Here is a 14237-nt window from a genome sequence, read left to right as displayed (position 1 = left end):
TGAAATCTCTCACTTCCCACACCTCTGGCCTCTACCCCAGTTCTTATATGCATAAGTAAATAAATCTTAAAAGAAAAAGAATGCTTTAAATGATACACGGGGGAAGGTGAGAGCTGAATCATTCAGTTATCAAACACAAAATATCATGTCAGATTTTGTGGAGCTATAGAGATGAATATAATTGAGCACCTACAATGCCAGACATTTTATTTACATAGTGCTATTTGATCTTTATGACAACTCTATGAGATTGATGGTATTATGCTTAACTTATGAATAAGAACTTTGACACTCAAAAAAGTGACTGTTCAAGATCAATAACTACTGTATACTCAGGACTTCAGCTATTCACTGCCAAATCCATGTAATTTGTACTATACTTCTGTGCTCATAGGAAAGATTGACATGTAAACTACTGATTAATAATAAAAGATAATGAAAAAATGTTCACTGAGGGGTAAGCAAACTTGAGGAACAATTAATTCCAACTGAGAGATTGAGGGATGTTCAAGAGATGTTTTCAAGAGATGTTTTCAAGGATGGCTTAGATTGCTGGAGAAAGCAGGATAAAAGCATTCTAGATCAAAAAGAAAACAAATACAAACATGGTCCAAAGCATACAGGTATGTTTAAGTAGTTGGACAAGATCCATTACACATAGTTTTAGTGCTGAATTAATGCTGAAAGGTAAGCAAGATAAAGTTGAAAAGTAGAGTGTGCCTAAACTGTGGAGAGTCTTAGGTACTATGCTAGAACTTTAAATTCTGTTTTTCTCATAGTGGTATAAAATTTGAGAAGGTGAATAACCAGAGTTAACTTTTTAATTTTTTTAAGGATTTATTTATGTATGCCTATAAGAACTGGGATATAGGCCAGAGGTGCAGGGAAGGTGAGAGAATTCACTAGAGACAGAGTGGGGAGCAGAACAGGCAGATTAATTGAAATAACACTGCTGAGGGGAGCAGAAGGCAGGTCAGGAGAGGTCTGCTGCATCATGAGAGTCACCCTCCTGGCTGGAGGTCAAATTCATGTTGCAGTGGCTTCAGAGAACTTCAACTTAAACCTGTTAGATACCAGGGAGGGCCTGACTTTTATTATTTTAGAGATAACTCTAAGGGTATGAAAAATCTAGATTAGCCATTATAGTCAGGGCTAACAGAGGTGTTACAATAATGTACGGGGGAAATAAGAGTGAGAGGTAGGTCATTAACAGCGGGAATTAGACCCTGGGGGAGGGGTTTTGGGGGTGGTTCTGGGGTGTGGTAACTGTATAGGTATTTTTGTAAGCAGTAATTCTTGCATGTGGTGATGTGTTAAGTGTAAATGGATCATGAGGGACCAAAAGTTATGTTTTTTTCTAGGATCAGTGACTTATTAGAGGGACATAAGCAAATCACAGATGTTGGTGGAAAGAAGGTATAGAAAAAAAATCAGAACTTGTGTATTAGCACTCTATATGCTCAAGACTATATAAACTGTAATTGTGAAAATTATATTCTTAAAATAATGTAGAGGTGGGGAGTATTCTATTTTTGGTTCAAATTCTTAACAGCTCCCATATTATAAATGGCATGTTTTGAATGTCATTTGAACTGTGACTAGGTGATTGTGGGGTGTCATCTTTGATGTCTTTTTGGTACTTGAAATTAAAGGAACCAATCATTTTTTTCCAGGTGGTAACAATCCATATCATTCCAGTGAATGACCAGCTTCCAAAAGAGGCTCCTGGAGTTTCTCGACATTTGGTTGTCAAGGAAACTGAGGTGGCCTACATAACTAAGAAACACTTACATTTTATAGATCCAGAATCATATGGTGGGGAGCTGCTCTACACAATAACAACACCTCCATTTTTCAATTCCAGTCACAGGTATCTCTGAAAAGTCAGTTTTCACCTGGGCTATTCATTGATGGTATGTTTTAGGATAAAACAGTTATAAGTGTCAGTATTTAGTACCATGGTTCATTTGCTCTGTTGGACATGATTGTCTACTAAATTCAGCATTTACTCTAATCTCAAACTTACAAGAATTGTGATTCCCTTTTATGATGGCCAAGTAGAAAATTTTGGACATACTTTTTGGAGTTAGGATGAGAATAATATTGATGACACTGGACTTAAGGTTAAAACCTAGAGCCACTTTAATTTCCCCATGATGAACCTTGTAATTATCAAAAGTTAATCGTGGACTATTCTATTTAATCTGTATACTTGGAAAAATAGTTTATTTATTCACCCTGTTTCTTTTTAGACACTTGGATGCTGGGAAATTATTCATGGTGGACAGCATACCAAAACTAACCAAAAATCCTGCAGCTGTAGGGCTGACATCATTCACTCAGGTATGCTATTATGCTCGAATGTTGACAAACAGAAATGTCTTCCAAGAGGGTATAGAAATTCCTGTGTTGGTCTTTGACATGTGTCTCAAATGCTTTATTATAAGTTTGTAGTAGGGACCTTGATGCCTCCAGCTTTGTTCTTTCTCAAGGTTGCTTTGGCTATTTGGAATCTTTTGTGTTAACATACGTTTTAGAATTTTTATGCCATTTATGTAATAAATACTTTTAGAATTTTTATAGATATTGCACTGAATCTTTATATTGCTTTGGGTAGTGTGAACCTTTGAACAATATTAATTCTTTGAGTCCTTTATCATAGACTATTAATATTTATATTTCTCAGTTTCTTTTATCACTGTTTTATTGTTTTCAATGTACAAATATTTTACCTCCTTGTGAGATATATTCCTTTCTGACGCTATTGTAAATGGGATTGTTTCTTGTTATTTTCTGATATTTTGCTGTCAGTATATAGGCATATAATAGAATTTTGTATATTAATTTTACATCCTACAACTTTACTGAATTCACTTGTTAGTTCTACTAGATTTTTTTGGTGGCATCTTTAGAATTTTCTACATATACTATCATATTATCTGCAAACAGTTTTACTTCTTCCTTTTAATTTAAACATCTTTTATTTCCTTTTCTTACTGTTGATTTCTGATACTATGTTCAGTAGAAGTGGTGTGAGTGGACATTCTTTTTTTTTTTTTTTTGACATATATGACTTGTACTGATTGAGGTCCATTCCCTTTATACCAAATCTGTTGACATTTTATCATGTATGGATGTTGAATTTTTTCAAGTTCTTCATCTGTATCTATTGAGATGATTGTATGATTTTTATCCTTCATTTTGTTAATGTATGTTATTAAGATAAAGGTGTTGTGCCATCCTCACATTCCTTGAATAAATACCACGTGATTATGGTATATGATCCTTCTTAATGTATTAAAAATTTACTGACTAATATTTTGCTGAGGATTTTTGATTTATGTTCATCAGGGACACTAGTCTATACTTTTCTTATCTTGTGGTATCCTTTTTGATTTTGATATTGAGATAATGCTGGTCTTATAAAACAAGAGTTGAAAGTGCTACCTTCTCTTTTATTATTTGGAAAAGTTTATGAAGGATTGGTATTAATTCTTTTTTTTAAAGATTTATTTATTGATGCATACAGAACTGGGGTATAGGCCAGAGGTGCAGGGATGGTGAGAGGATTCACCAGAGACAGAGTGGGGAGCAGAACAGGCCAGCTGATGAAGTACACTGCTCAGGGGAGCAGCAGGTGAGCCAGGAGAAGTCTGCCACGCCATGTGGTCACCTCTGGGTTAGGTATCAAATCATGCTGAAGTGGCTTTAGCTTCTTAGTGCTGTGCTTTAACCTGCTGCGCCACTAGGGAGGGTGCTGCTATTCATTCTTAATTGAATGTTTGATAGAATTCACCAGCAAATTTATCTTGTCCTGGACTTTTATTTGTTGGGAGGACAAATATTTTATCTAGTCATTCTTTCTGCTTGTTCATTTCCAGTAAGCATGTGACATTGATTTGTAAATGTTTGATCAAGCTGGATATTATTTTAAAATCTTATTATAATTTATTAGTCATTTTCATTGTTTTGTGAACATAGTACTCAAACTTAGGGACCTATCCATATATTTTCATTCCACCAAATTCAGCTTTTCCAGTGCCCTACTATATTCGTTTTCTAGGTTTGCTATAGCAAAGTGTCACAGTCTGGGTGATTTGAAACAGAGTTTGTTGTCACATAATTCTGGAGGCTAAAAGTCTGAAATCAAGATATTGGCAGAGCTATACTCCTCTGAAATCCTGCACGGATGCTGTTCTTGTGTTTTCTTAACTTCTAGTGGGTTGCTTCTACCTGTTTATCTCTCTATATTAAAAAGTGTATTAGTTATATTAAGGGCCGACCCTACTCCAGTATTGTCGAAGACCAGCTCCAACTATTGAGGTGTCTGGAGGCAAGACAGGCAGGACCCTAAGGTGGGAAGGCGTCGGCAAGTGGAGATTCCTAAAAAAGGGGGGAAAGGGAGAAAAAAGAGAAAGGGGGGCGAGGAAGACACAGGAGTTGGAGTTGGGTGCAAGTCTTCCTGCTCTGCCTTCAGCAGAGGTTTATTTTATACATTAGGAGCAAGCAGTGGGATGACATCAGCACATGAACTGGGCTGAGAGATTACAATCATCTTTTTTTCTAGGAACAGTTTAGGGTCGTATTGCCCTTTAGCTGAGATATAGCATTCCAAAATCAATTAAGGTTAAAAACAGGTACATAGGTGCACAAAGTTTATGACTAATATTACTATAGTGGAGATCAACTTAAGATAGAAGTCCCTTAAACCTTATCTACTACTTAATGGGTTTTTGTTTTTCTGCCTGAATCATCCTGGGAGACAGAAGAGGAAATTCCTTGCTAATCAAATCTCTGAATAGGAGACATAGGTGGATTTTTTTTATCTAAAGACTACATAGTAGAATCCTGAAAAACTAGCCAGAAGATTCCTATAAGGTGTAGCAGGTAGAAAACTTAAAAACAAGCAACCTGGATGAATTTCCACATCTAAAGGCCAAACAATAGGAAGTTGGAGTAATTCTTTAAAAGGGTGAATAGAAGGCTAGGTGAGATAATAGAATGATAAGATTTGGGTTATCCTCCATCCGGCAGTGAGAGAGACTTTGCAAAAACCGCTCTTTTGTGTTTATCAGTCAGTAGTCAAGTCACTTGACTTTAGGGGAATTTTTTCACCCTGGTGCAGTGCTTGCTTGTCAAGGCAGGCAGGCTTTGTGCAGCCTAGGCAGTCCAATTGTAAGCTGAAAGTTGCTCAGAATATTTTGATATTACAATTATACAAAAAAGGGAGGTCATAATATAAGGTAGCAGTGGAAAGTCCGATTTTTCAGAGCTTTTCCCGATCTACTCGGAATCTGTCAGACAATAGACGTTGCATAGCATGTGTCACAGTATGGCCTCATCTTAATGAATTAAATCTGCACATCCCTATTCCCAAATAATGTCATATTGGTAGGTATTGAGGTAGGATTTCAGCACATTTTGGGGGGAGAAAGTTTAATTTCTCATATCTGCTACATTTCAAGATCCTTTTTAACACTTTCCATGCTCTTGTGGATACTACTGTGAAATTCCCACAGGGTCACAATAATAGTGACTTGTACTTAGGTAGCAGCTACCTATGGGGTTTGGAACTAATGATGCCTAATGCCACTATAATTTGAGGTTATAAATAAGTATATCAGTCCTATGTGCTGATATTATTATACGCATTTAACAAATAAGAAAAAGAAGCCTAGGAAATTTAAATAGTGTGACCAAGATCACATAACTACTTCATGCTGGAATTGGGTTGAAATTGAAGTCTCCCTATCTCTTATAGAGTTGGCTGCCTTCCTCCACTTGACATATTTGCTACTTTTCTTTATCCTTTTCCTTCCTGATTTTTAGAAAAGGTGGCAAGATCGAAGCTTCTTGGAATCTTCAAATTGATGATGGTGGTATTATAGTATTTGATGTCATTTAGCATGGCAGTTTTTTTAGACCAAGTCTCTGAGTGCCTCTAATCCTTATAAGTCAGAACCCACATAATTCATTTCAATTTATTTTGCAGGATACTGTAAACTATATGAAAGTGGCCTACATGCCTCCCATGGAAGATATAGGCCCCCATCTACGGCATGTTCAGTTCACATTTTCCATCACTAACCAGCATGGTGGTACTTTGCATGGAATCTGTTTCAACATTGTGATTCTCCCAGTAGACAATCAAATTCCTGAGGTATGTACACTGTTCCTTATGAAGGATGAAAAGGAGGGAGGACCGAAGAAAGAAGGACCAAAATTTACTAGAAATGTTAACTTTTTTCTAGACTATTTTGAAGAGCTTTCTTATTTTCCAACTACAATACAAGAAAAAGTTAAGAAAAGTATGGGGAGGGGAATCACTTACCCCCAGAGGACTTTCTACCTAAATAATGAGATTTTGTAGCTGCTGAATTTGGCATTATTTTCCAAGCATTATCAAAATCATGTCCCTTCTTCTATTTCACTTGTTGATAAGAGAAGGAGATTAAATTATGGGTCTTTCAGTAACCAGAGGGCTTATTTGCTCTCACCACAGGTTAGTTGTGTTGCTTTGTACTCATAATAAGCTATTTAGTTTTCCAAAATTTATTGTGATGACTTCTTCCATCCTATCCTGTCCCACTCGACATTTATATAAGCTTTAAAGCAGCTGGGTCTCTCATTAAAACCCAACTGCAAAAGAGTTGCTACCTTTTTTATCTTATTTTCAAGATAGGCACTTGAGAGTTTGTTTCAGACCCTGTTTTCTCCATATCAGACTGCTTGAGTGGGCCTCTCTGGTGGTGCAGGGATTAAGTCTCAATGTTATCAAGCTATCCCTAGGCAGTGTAGCATGAGTTCCACCCAGGCCAAGTAGCTGACCCACAGGATTTCTCCAGCTCCGCCCACTGTTCGCCTAGCAGTATATTTCAGTAGATCTGCCTGTTCTGCTACCCTCTCTGGTGAGTCCTCTCACCCCCTACCCCTCTGGCCCACATCCCAGATCTTGTATGCCTAAACAAACAAACAAACAAACAAATCCTAAAGAAAGATTTTACTTAATTAGTATGGCTTTTCCTGGATTAATTCTTTTCCTCTCAAAAGCAGAAAGACAAACTAAGATTGTCTATTTACTAACAATTAGAGAGGCCTAGAACCTATATATCTCATCCCCAAGGAAAGAGTTTACCTTTGCAGGAACCTGACTGGATTATAACCACGGAAGCTCTGATATGCCCTTTCCTGCCCACCCTTACCACCTCTGTGCGTATTTGCAGAGCAGAGTTCTTATCCTAAAGGACCAATGGATTTACCCACGAAGCTAAACATTGTTTTTAAATAGGTAATAGATGCCTCCCATAACATTATTTTTAAATGGGAATGTTCTTTCTGGCAGTGACAGCTACCCTGAAGTTAGAAGCTGCTTCTTTTGGAGAATTCTTTGTCCACTCACTGGCCAAGAATTCACCCCAGATCATCCAAGGGGCTCTCAGTGCTGATGACTTGGCACTCAACTGTGTGCTTTTGCTTCTGTGTAGCAATACAAACCTGGGAAATGATAGGTTAACCAAAGCTAAAAGATTTCTCTATTGTAGCATCTCAGAGCATTGAATGTTAAGGTGCCTTATACATCTCCAAAGTGCAGATATCATGTGTACAGCTTTATGAACTGATGTGACCGAGAAAAACTTCTTTGCCAGCTTTGAATGTGGTGATAAAATTTCTCAAGCCCTTTAAATTTGCGTTTTACTTATAAATCTTTACTAGTTGGTTGAACAGTGGGTTTTTATAGTTTACAGAACATTATCTTTATGGTTTTCATGCTTAAGGCTTATTTTAAATAAATCTATTTCCTATAGAATCTTTAATTTCCTTGTTCTACTTTCATCATTAAATATATTCAACAACTCATGCTTAAAAGCTCCAATCTATTTCCCAAGGCTTTAAGAATTTTTAGGATGAAAAAGAGGTAGATTCTTTTCTGTAGGGGAATTTTTATAGGTTTTGTTCATTTTGTAGATTATGGTATGTATGTGTTGAGTAAGCATGGGTATGAATATGATAGTGAATGTTATTATTTTGTCAATTTAGCATTTTGGCTAATAATCAGTGGGGCTGCTGCTTCTACTACACAGATGTCAGTTAGGAATGTGTCTTCTTCACTTTCTTAAAAAACTGACAAATGGTAATGCTACTGGATGTTTTATGTTGACTTTATGAGTTCTGATTTCAGGAGTAACTCATTGAACAAGGCTTTAAAAGTTTCCTTTCTCCTTCCTAGGTATACACCAGTCCTCTGAGCGTGTTTGAGGGAGGTCAAAGTGTCATCAGCACAGAGCATGTTCTGGTTTCTGATGTGGATACCAAACTGGACAACATTCGCCTCTCCCTTCAGAGACTGCCTCCACACGGAAGGGTGGAGCTGAATGGGTTTCCTCTAAACACAGGGGACATGTTTCCTTGGGGAGAGCTTCATACCTTAAAAGTTAGGTTAGAGCAGTTCTTGGCTTCTTTTCCTTGTAAATGCTTTAATTGCCATCTGAATCAATGAGGCAGACTAAGACATTTGTCCAATGTTTTGAGAGTATAACAATATGACACTTTCAAAGGTCATTTGAAAATGACAAATTTCCCATTTTCCTCCAGAAATTTTATTTCCTTCTGGCTTGCTAAGGTTATTTGAATAACAAAAATTAATTCCATGAATATTCAATGGGCTACAACTGCACAAATCACAAGAGGTAACAGTCACGCTTGGTGAATATGGACTGACGTAAAATGTAAGGCTAGTCTATATAATTGAACCTGGTTTTAAGATATGCCAATTTCATAATCCTGGAAACTCCAGGATATATTAAAGACCAAAGGTCTTTAATGTAACCTTTGGTTTATTCTGCTGGGCTGGGGATTTGCATGCAAATAAGTAGAGAAGGTAAAATGTGGAGCAGGATTAGGGGGTCTGACAATCAGCGATGGCTGACTCCCCTGCCTTCTGGGCCTGTCGTGGTTCCCCTCTCCTTAAGGTCTTTCATTTCTTTTATCAAATGAGATTCAGTAAAAACCATTTCCTATTGTCACTGTGGTGACTCGAAGGGCTGCCTTTTAGTTTGGGGAAATGTTATGAGTATATATATGTGTGTGTGTGTGTGTGTGTGTACACACATATACATATATACCCACACTCATATATATATACACTTATATATAATTAGATATACATGCATATACATACATACATACATACACACACACACACACACATATACACACATATATTTTTTTCAGGATGGAGCAATTTCACCTTTAGGGATACTTGAGTTGTTAAATATGTGACTTTACATTTAAGCTAGGTTTCTTCTATTATTTGTTTATCAATATCATGGCTAAAGACGTGGAAGAGCCTTTACATCTTGCATCTCAATGTGTTCTCACAGTGGCCTTGAGTGATCAGTGACATATATTCCCACAGGTATCAGCATGACGGATCTGAAGAACTTCAGGATGACATATTCTTGGAGGTTACAGATGGCACAAATTCAGCAGAATGTGTTCTACACATTGAGGTAGGGAGACAGTTTCCTCCCTGGCTTAAACAGAAATATAAAGCTTGGGTTTGGAAACCTCTTAGGGTTTTCCCTGATAGAATTTGATAGTGACATAGTCCAAAGCCAGAGGATGCCTGCTTATGTCTTTGTAAAGTAGGGACCTTGAATAACATCCTTTCTTGATGTCATTTTGTTATAACATTGACAAGGAAAAAAAATTGATTCCTAGTTAGAACCACTGTGTGGTGTTTGTACCTTCTCTCCAAGTCTGCATGGGTTTTCTTCCAATACCCGCAAATCCTCCACATCTCCAAAAAGTAAATGTTAGATGAATAGGTAAGCCTAATTTATCTGTGTGTATGCATGTGTGCATGTGTTTGTATGGAAGGGCCCACTCTTCCTGAGTCCCAGCCTCTCTTCAGAACTGCTGAGATAGGCTCTATCTATCTACTTGGGACCCTAAGCTGGAATATGCAGGTTAGAAAATGACTGCAGATGATCGTCTAATATAAGTGTTTTGCATCTTTATTTACAAGTTTGTTGCGATGTTTGCAAAAGGAATTATGCTGTAGGCACTTAATTTTTGTTTGTATCAATTACCTAGGGGGATAGTTGGGTTTGCGATACATCATTTCACTTGAAATCAGTTTCCAAGAAGTGAAGGCTAACTCTTTGTCTCAGGACAGGCAGTAGAAAGCAAAGTTATATTGTTGAAGTAGGCATACTGTGCTCTCTCTCCAACTCATTTCAAACTAGAACTACTTTTGACTTCCAACCCAGATGCTTATTTTTAAGAGCGGTCGTAAAAGTTATTTCTAATAATTTTGAGTGATAACACTCAGAAATATTTACTTAGGCACTGGTCATGCTTGACACATCTCTGGGGATGTCCCTGATGAGAGGAAGGAGATGCTGGAGCCCCTTGTGAAGTCCTGTACCCTGTTCCCTAAACTCTGTCTGAGATGGTTATTGTTTCCTTTTGACAAATGAAGAAATACCTGCACATAAGGGTAGACTATGCTCAAAGTCCTGATGAAAATTCTCAAGTTTCTCTGTTGACTGACTACCCAGTCTATCCATTTTCAGAATTCATAGGATTTGCTGGTATTTATATTTAGTGACATGGGAAGTTTGCAGGAAGTCTGTGCTCCCTGAAGGGCCACCAGTTATTCCTACTGTGTCAAAGTGTATTTCTGTTTGAATTTTATCAGATTGTTTTTGTCATATGACATTTTTATTAGTGGCACTAATGATGTTTGTAAGATACTTAATAATAAAGTAAAAATGATCACATCCACTTTGTGTTTTAAGAAGTAGATAGGGAAAGAATTGTCTCCATTTTATAAGGGAGGAAATTTGGTCACAAGAAGTTTCAATGTCTTATCTTAAGTCTTGAAAATGACTGTGGAAATCTTGGCTGGCATTGCTACTCTCTGGTATTCTAGACCAGTCTTCTTTTCTGCTCACCACTGTCACAGTTGTAAATTACCAGGTGTTTATAGTGATTGTGCTTGCACCTGAAACTATATGATATGTTAGTTATACTTCAAGAAAAATAAATATTAAAAACTATCACTTTGACTGAAGCGCAGGGGAAGGAAATGTAGGATTGTGAGTACTTGGAGACAGACTTGATAAATCAACTCACAGCACACCCTAAGTTGTGGTTGTGAACAGAGAGGACAAATGGTTTTCATTTTCATTTGGAAAACATGCCTTTTCAAATTTCCGCCTTATCTTTTTAGTTCATAGAGTCAGTATGATACCATGTCACTTTGCTTTTCTTTCTACTTGGAGGTTTATTTTTATGACAGTGAGAGAAAAATGTTCTATCAAATGAAACCCAGCATTGATTTAATGGTTATGGTATTTCATATCTTACTCAAATGTTTGAAATGCAGTAAGCTGCTGCTTACTGTAAGTCCTGAGAAACTTTCTGGGTGGCAGGAATTGAGGGTGGTGAAAAGCTTTGTAATCATCAAGTAATTTGAAATATAAATAAATTTGATGTGGTGAATGGAAATGCATCAGACCACAAGGACCAGATTTCATCTAGAGTATGTGTGAATTTAACAAAGGAGGATGGGGGCTTTGGTGAAGAATGCTTTATATTACAATTATATTTTGTCTGTCTAGAAACAAATGAGAGCTTTGGGTCTCAAGCCATAATTGTATTCTCCCATTCCTACCTAAAGTGTCTCTCATGTGGGTCATTTCTTGCAAGATGGTTCATATGGGGAAAGTTAAAAAATGCAGACTGCTTGGCCAAATTCCATGGCTATTGTTTCATGTCTGGAAGATGGAAAATGACTGTCATTCCTACATGAGCTATACGTTACCAGTTGGGCAATTTTTCACTGCTTTCTTTACCCTGAAAACATGCTTTTTTTTTTTTTCCTGAGTAGGTAGTCCCTGTAAATGATGAGCCACCAGTCCTAAAGGCTGACCTCATCCCCATGATGCATTGCTTAGAAGGCGAAGAGGTAGTCATCTCTTCTGAATATATTTTTGCTACTGATGTGGACAGTGATGACTTGAAACTGATGTTTATGATCGTTCGAGAACCTCAGCATGGGGTATTGAGGAAAGATGGTGTCCCAGTGGATCAATTTTCTCAAGGCGATGTCATCTCAGGGATGGTGACATACAGGCACACAGGTAAGCGACAACATCATGAGGGGGTATAAACAACATGTTAATTCTTAAATCCATGCTATGCTGATTTAACCATCAATTGGTCTTGATTTTTATTTGCAATTTTATTATTTTTTAAAGACTTGTTTATTTATGCATACAGAACTGGGGTACAGGCCAGAGGTGCAGGGGCAGTGAGAGGATCCACCACAGACAGAGTGAGAAGCAGAACAGGCAGACTGATGAAGTAGACTGCTGAGGGAAGCAGCAGGTGGGTCAGGAGAGGTCTGCTGAGCCATGTGGATCACCTCTGGGGCCAGGGATAGAACTTGCCCTGAAGCAGCTGTGGCTAGTTTCATAGCTCTGCGTGTTAGCCCTTTGCACCACTAGGGAGGGGGCTTATTTCCATTTTTAAAAAGAAGCTGTATCATCCCATATCCCATTTTCCAAGCATGGTCACCATATTTAGAAGTATCTTTGACTTAAGTAAGACAATGCGATTCCAAGAGTGGAGAGGGAGCAGGTATTGTTGCTATTTGGTTTCAGGTATTTCCACGCAGACTTTCAGCTCATTTTGGGGTTCATCTCATTCCCTTTTTGGTCAATCTGAAAAAGACTTTATTTGATGGTAACAGCTTCTGGATCCATAATCAAATCAGAAATGCCTGAAATAAGCTCCTATGATAATTATAGTCATCATTTTAAAAGTTTGCTGATCATCAGCTAGTTTAATCTTGGGAAAGATTTCACTGATTATCTTATCCTGCTAAGCAGAATCCACATGTTTGAAGTGTCTCAGTGCTTCTCAAGTGTTTATAACTTGGTGTTTCTTTTAGATTTCCCCTCTAGGTCTCAAATAGATGCGCAGAAAAGGATTGTTACTTTCTGTACAATTTTAACAACCCTTGTGTTGAAATTACATTTACTGAATATAGATAGCATGTTTATCTTAAAAAACTAAAGCTGTCCCGTCTTCCTAATGGCTTTTCCATTTCTCTTCAGTCACTCTTTTTACATGTCCTCTCTTCGTCCATTTTCCAATTCTCTGCCTTATCTGCTTAGAAAACTACTCATCCTTTTACGTTCAGTACAAAATCGGCAATGTCATCTGAAACAACTTCTTTGATTTTCTGTGGCATGTGTATCCTGTCTTCATGCCATTGTCAGCCCAAACTCTCAGCCTCCTTCACCCTCAGCATGGTATACACACTCAGGCTAAGATAACTTGGAGTTGCCATATCATAGGTAAAACATAGTTGAACTGAAAAAATTTCATACGGTCCCACTTAATGCACACATAAAATGGATATTCTAAATTTCTTTGTCTATCTATAGACTATAGTCTATGCCAAACACACAGTAGGTCTTTTGACATTTTCAAAATGTCTTTTTACTCCTGAAACAGCCAGAACACTAATTTTTATATAATATATATAAAAATATATTTATTGAGTGAGTGATGAATACACAAACTTTATGCTAATTTGTTTTTTCATTAATATGATTAGAGAAGAGGCCAGTTATTTTAAATTTTCTTGAAGTTGAAGGCTGAGTGTTTGATTCTAGCATTCAGTTTTACCATATGATCCTAGTTTTCTCATCCTTTAGTCACATGGTTAATAAACTTACCTCTAGATTATCCATGTCATTTTTTGAATCAGGTAAATAATGCCAACCACAAGACTCTATAGATTTCACCAATGTATCTTGTGAAAAGACACATCCCTGATAAGTTTATGTGGCCTAAATATATCAAATCTCAAATGTAATTTCCCTTTTGGCACTTTTCAAAGTGATACATGAGAGTTACCAAAAACAGGTCTGCAGGATTTTCTATGCCCTGGGAAGGGAGCACTCCTTCCTACCTGTTGTTAGTTAATAACCCATCAGTAGATTGTCCTGTGTACTGATAAACTCTAATCCTGACATTTCTTCCTTCTTCCTCTTACTGTGTTAAGTGGAGCCATTTAGAATACCATGGGTAGAAGCTCTACAGAGGAAAAAAGATCATTAAAAATTATCGGCCCTCCCTGGTGGCGCAGCGGGTTAAAGCACAGCACTGAGAATCTGAAGCCACTTCCGCATGAGTTCGATTCCCGCCTGCCGCCTGCC

General features: G+C 37.4%; 1 protein-coding gene across 1 annotated transcript in view; it reads left to right on the top strand.

The window, feature by feature from the left end:
- Nucleotides 1-14237, top strand: part of FREM1 (FRAS1 related extracellular matrix 1) — a 150189-nt gene that overhangs the window by 60358 nt on the left and 75594 nt on the right. Inside the window, exons 13-16 of the mRNA XM_004677672.1 lie at nucleotides 5993-6160; nucleotides 8228-8436; nucleotides 9416-9509; nucleotides 11897-12149. Of these exons, the coding sequence (XP_004677729.1) occupies nucleotides 5993-6160; nucleotides 8228-8436; nucleotides 9416-9509; nucleotides 11897-12149 (724 nt within the window). The remainder of the gene's footprint in view (nucleotides 1-5992; nucleotides 6161-8227; nucleotides 8437-9415; nucleotides 9510-11896; nucleotides 12150-14237) is intronic.

This window comes from Condylura cristata, unplaced genomic scaffold (genome assembly GCF_000260355.1).
Source record: "Condylura cristata isolate star-nosed mole 26May11 unplaced genomic scaffold, ConCri1.0 scaffold00006, whole genome shotgun sequence".
Classification (NCBI taxonomy): Eukaryota; Metazoa; Chordata; class Mammalia; order Eulipotyphla; family Talpidae; genus Condylura; species Condylura cristata.
Note: the sequence above shows the minus strand (reverse complement) of the source record. Positions and strands in the feature narration are given on the sequence as shown.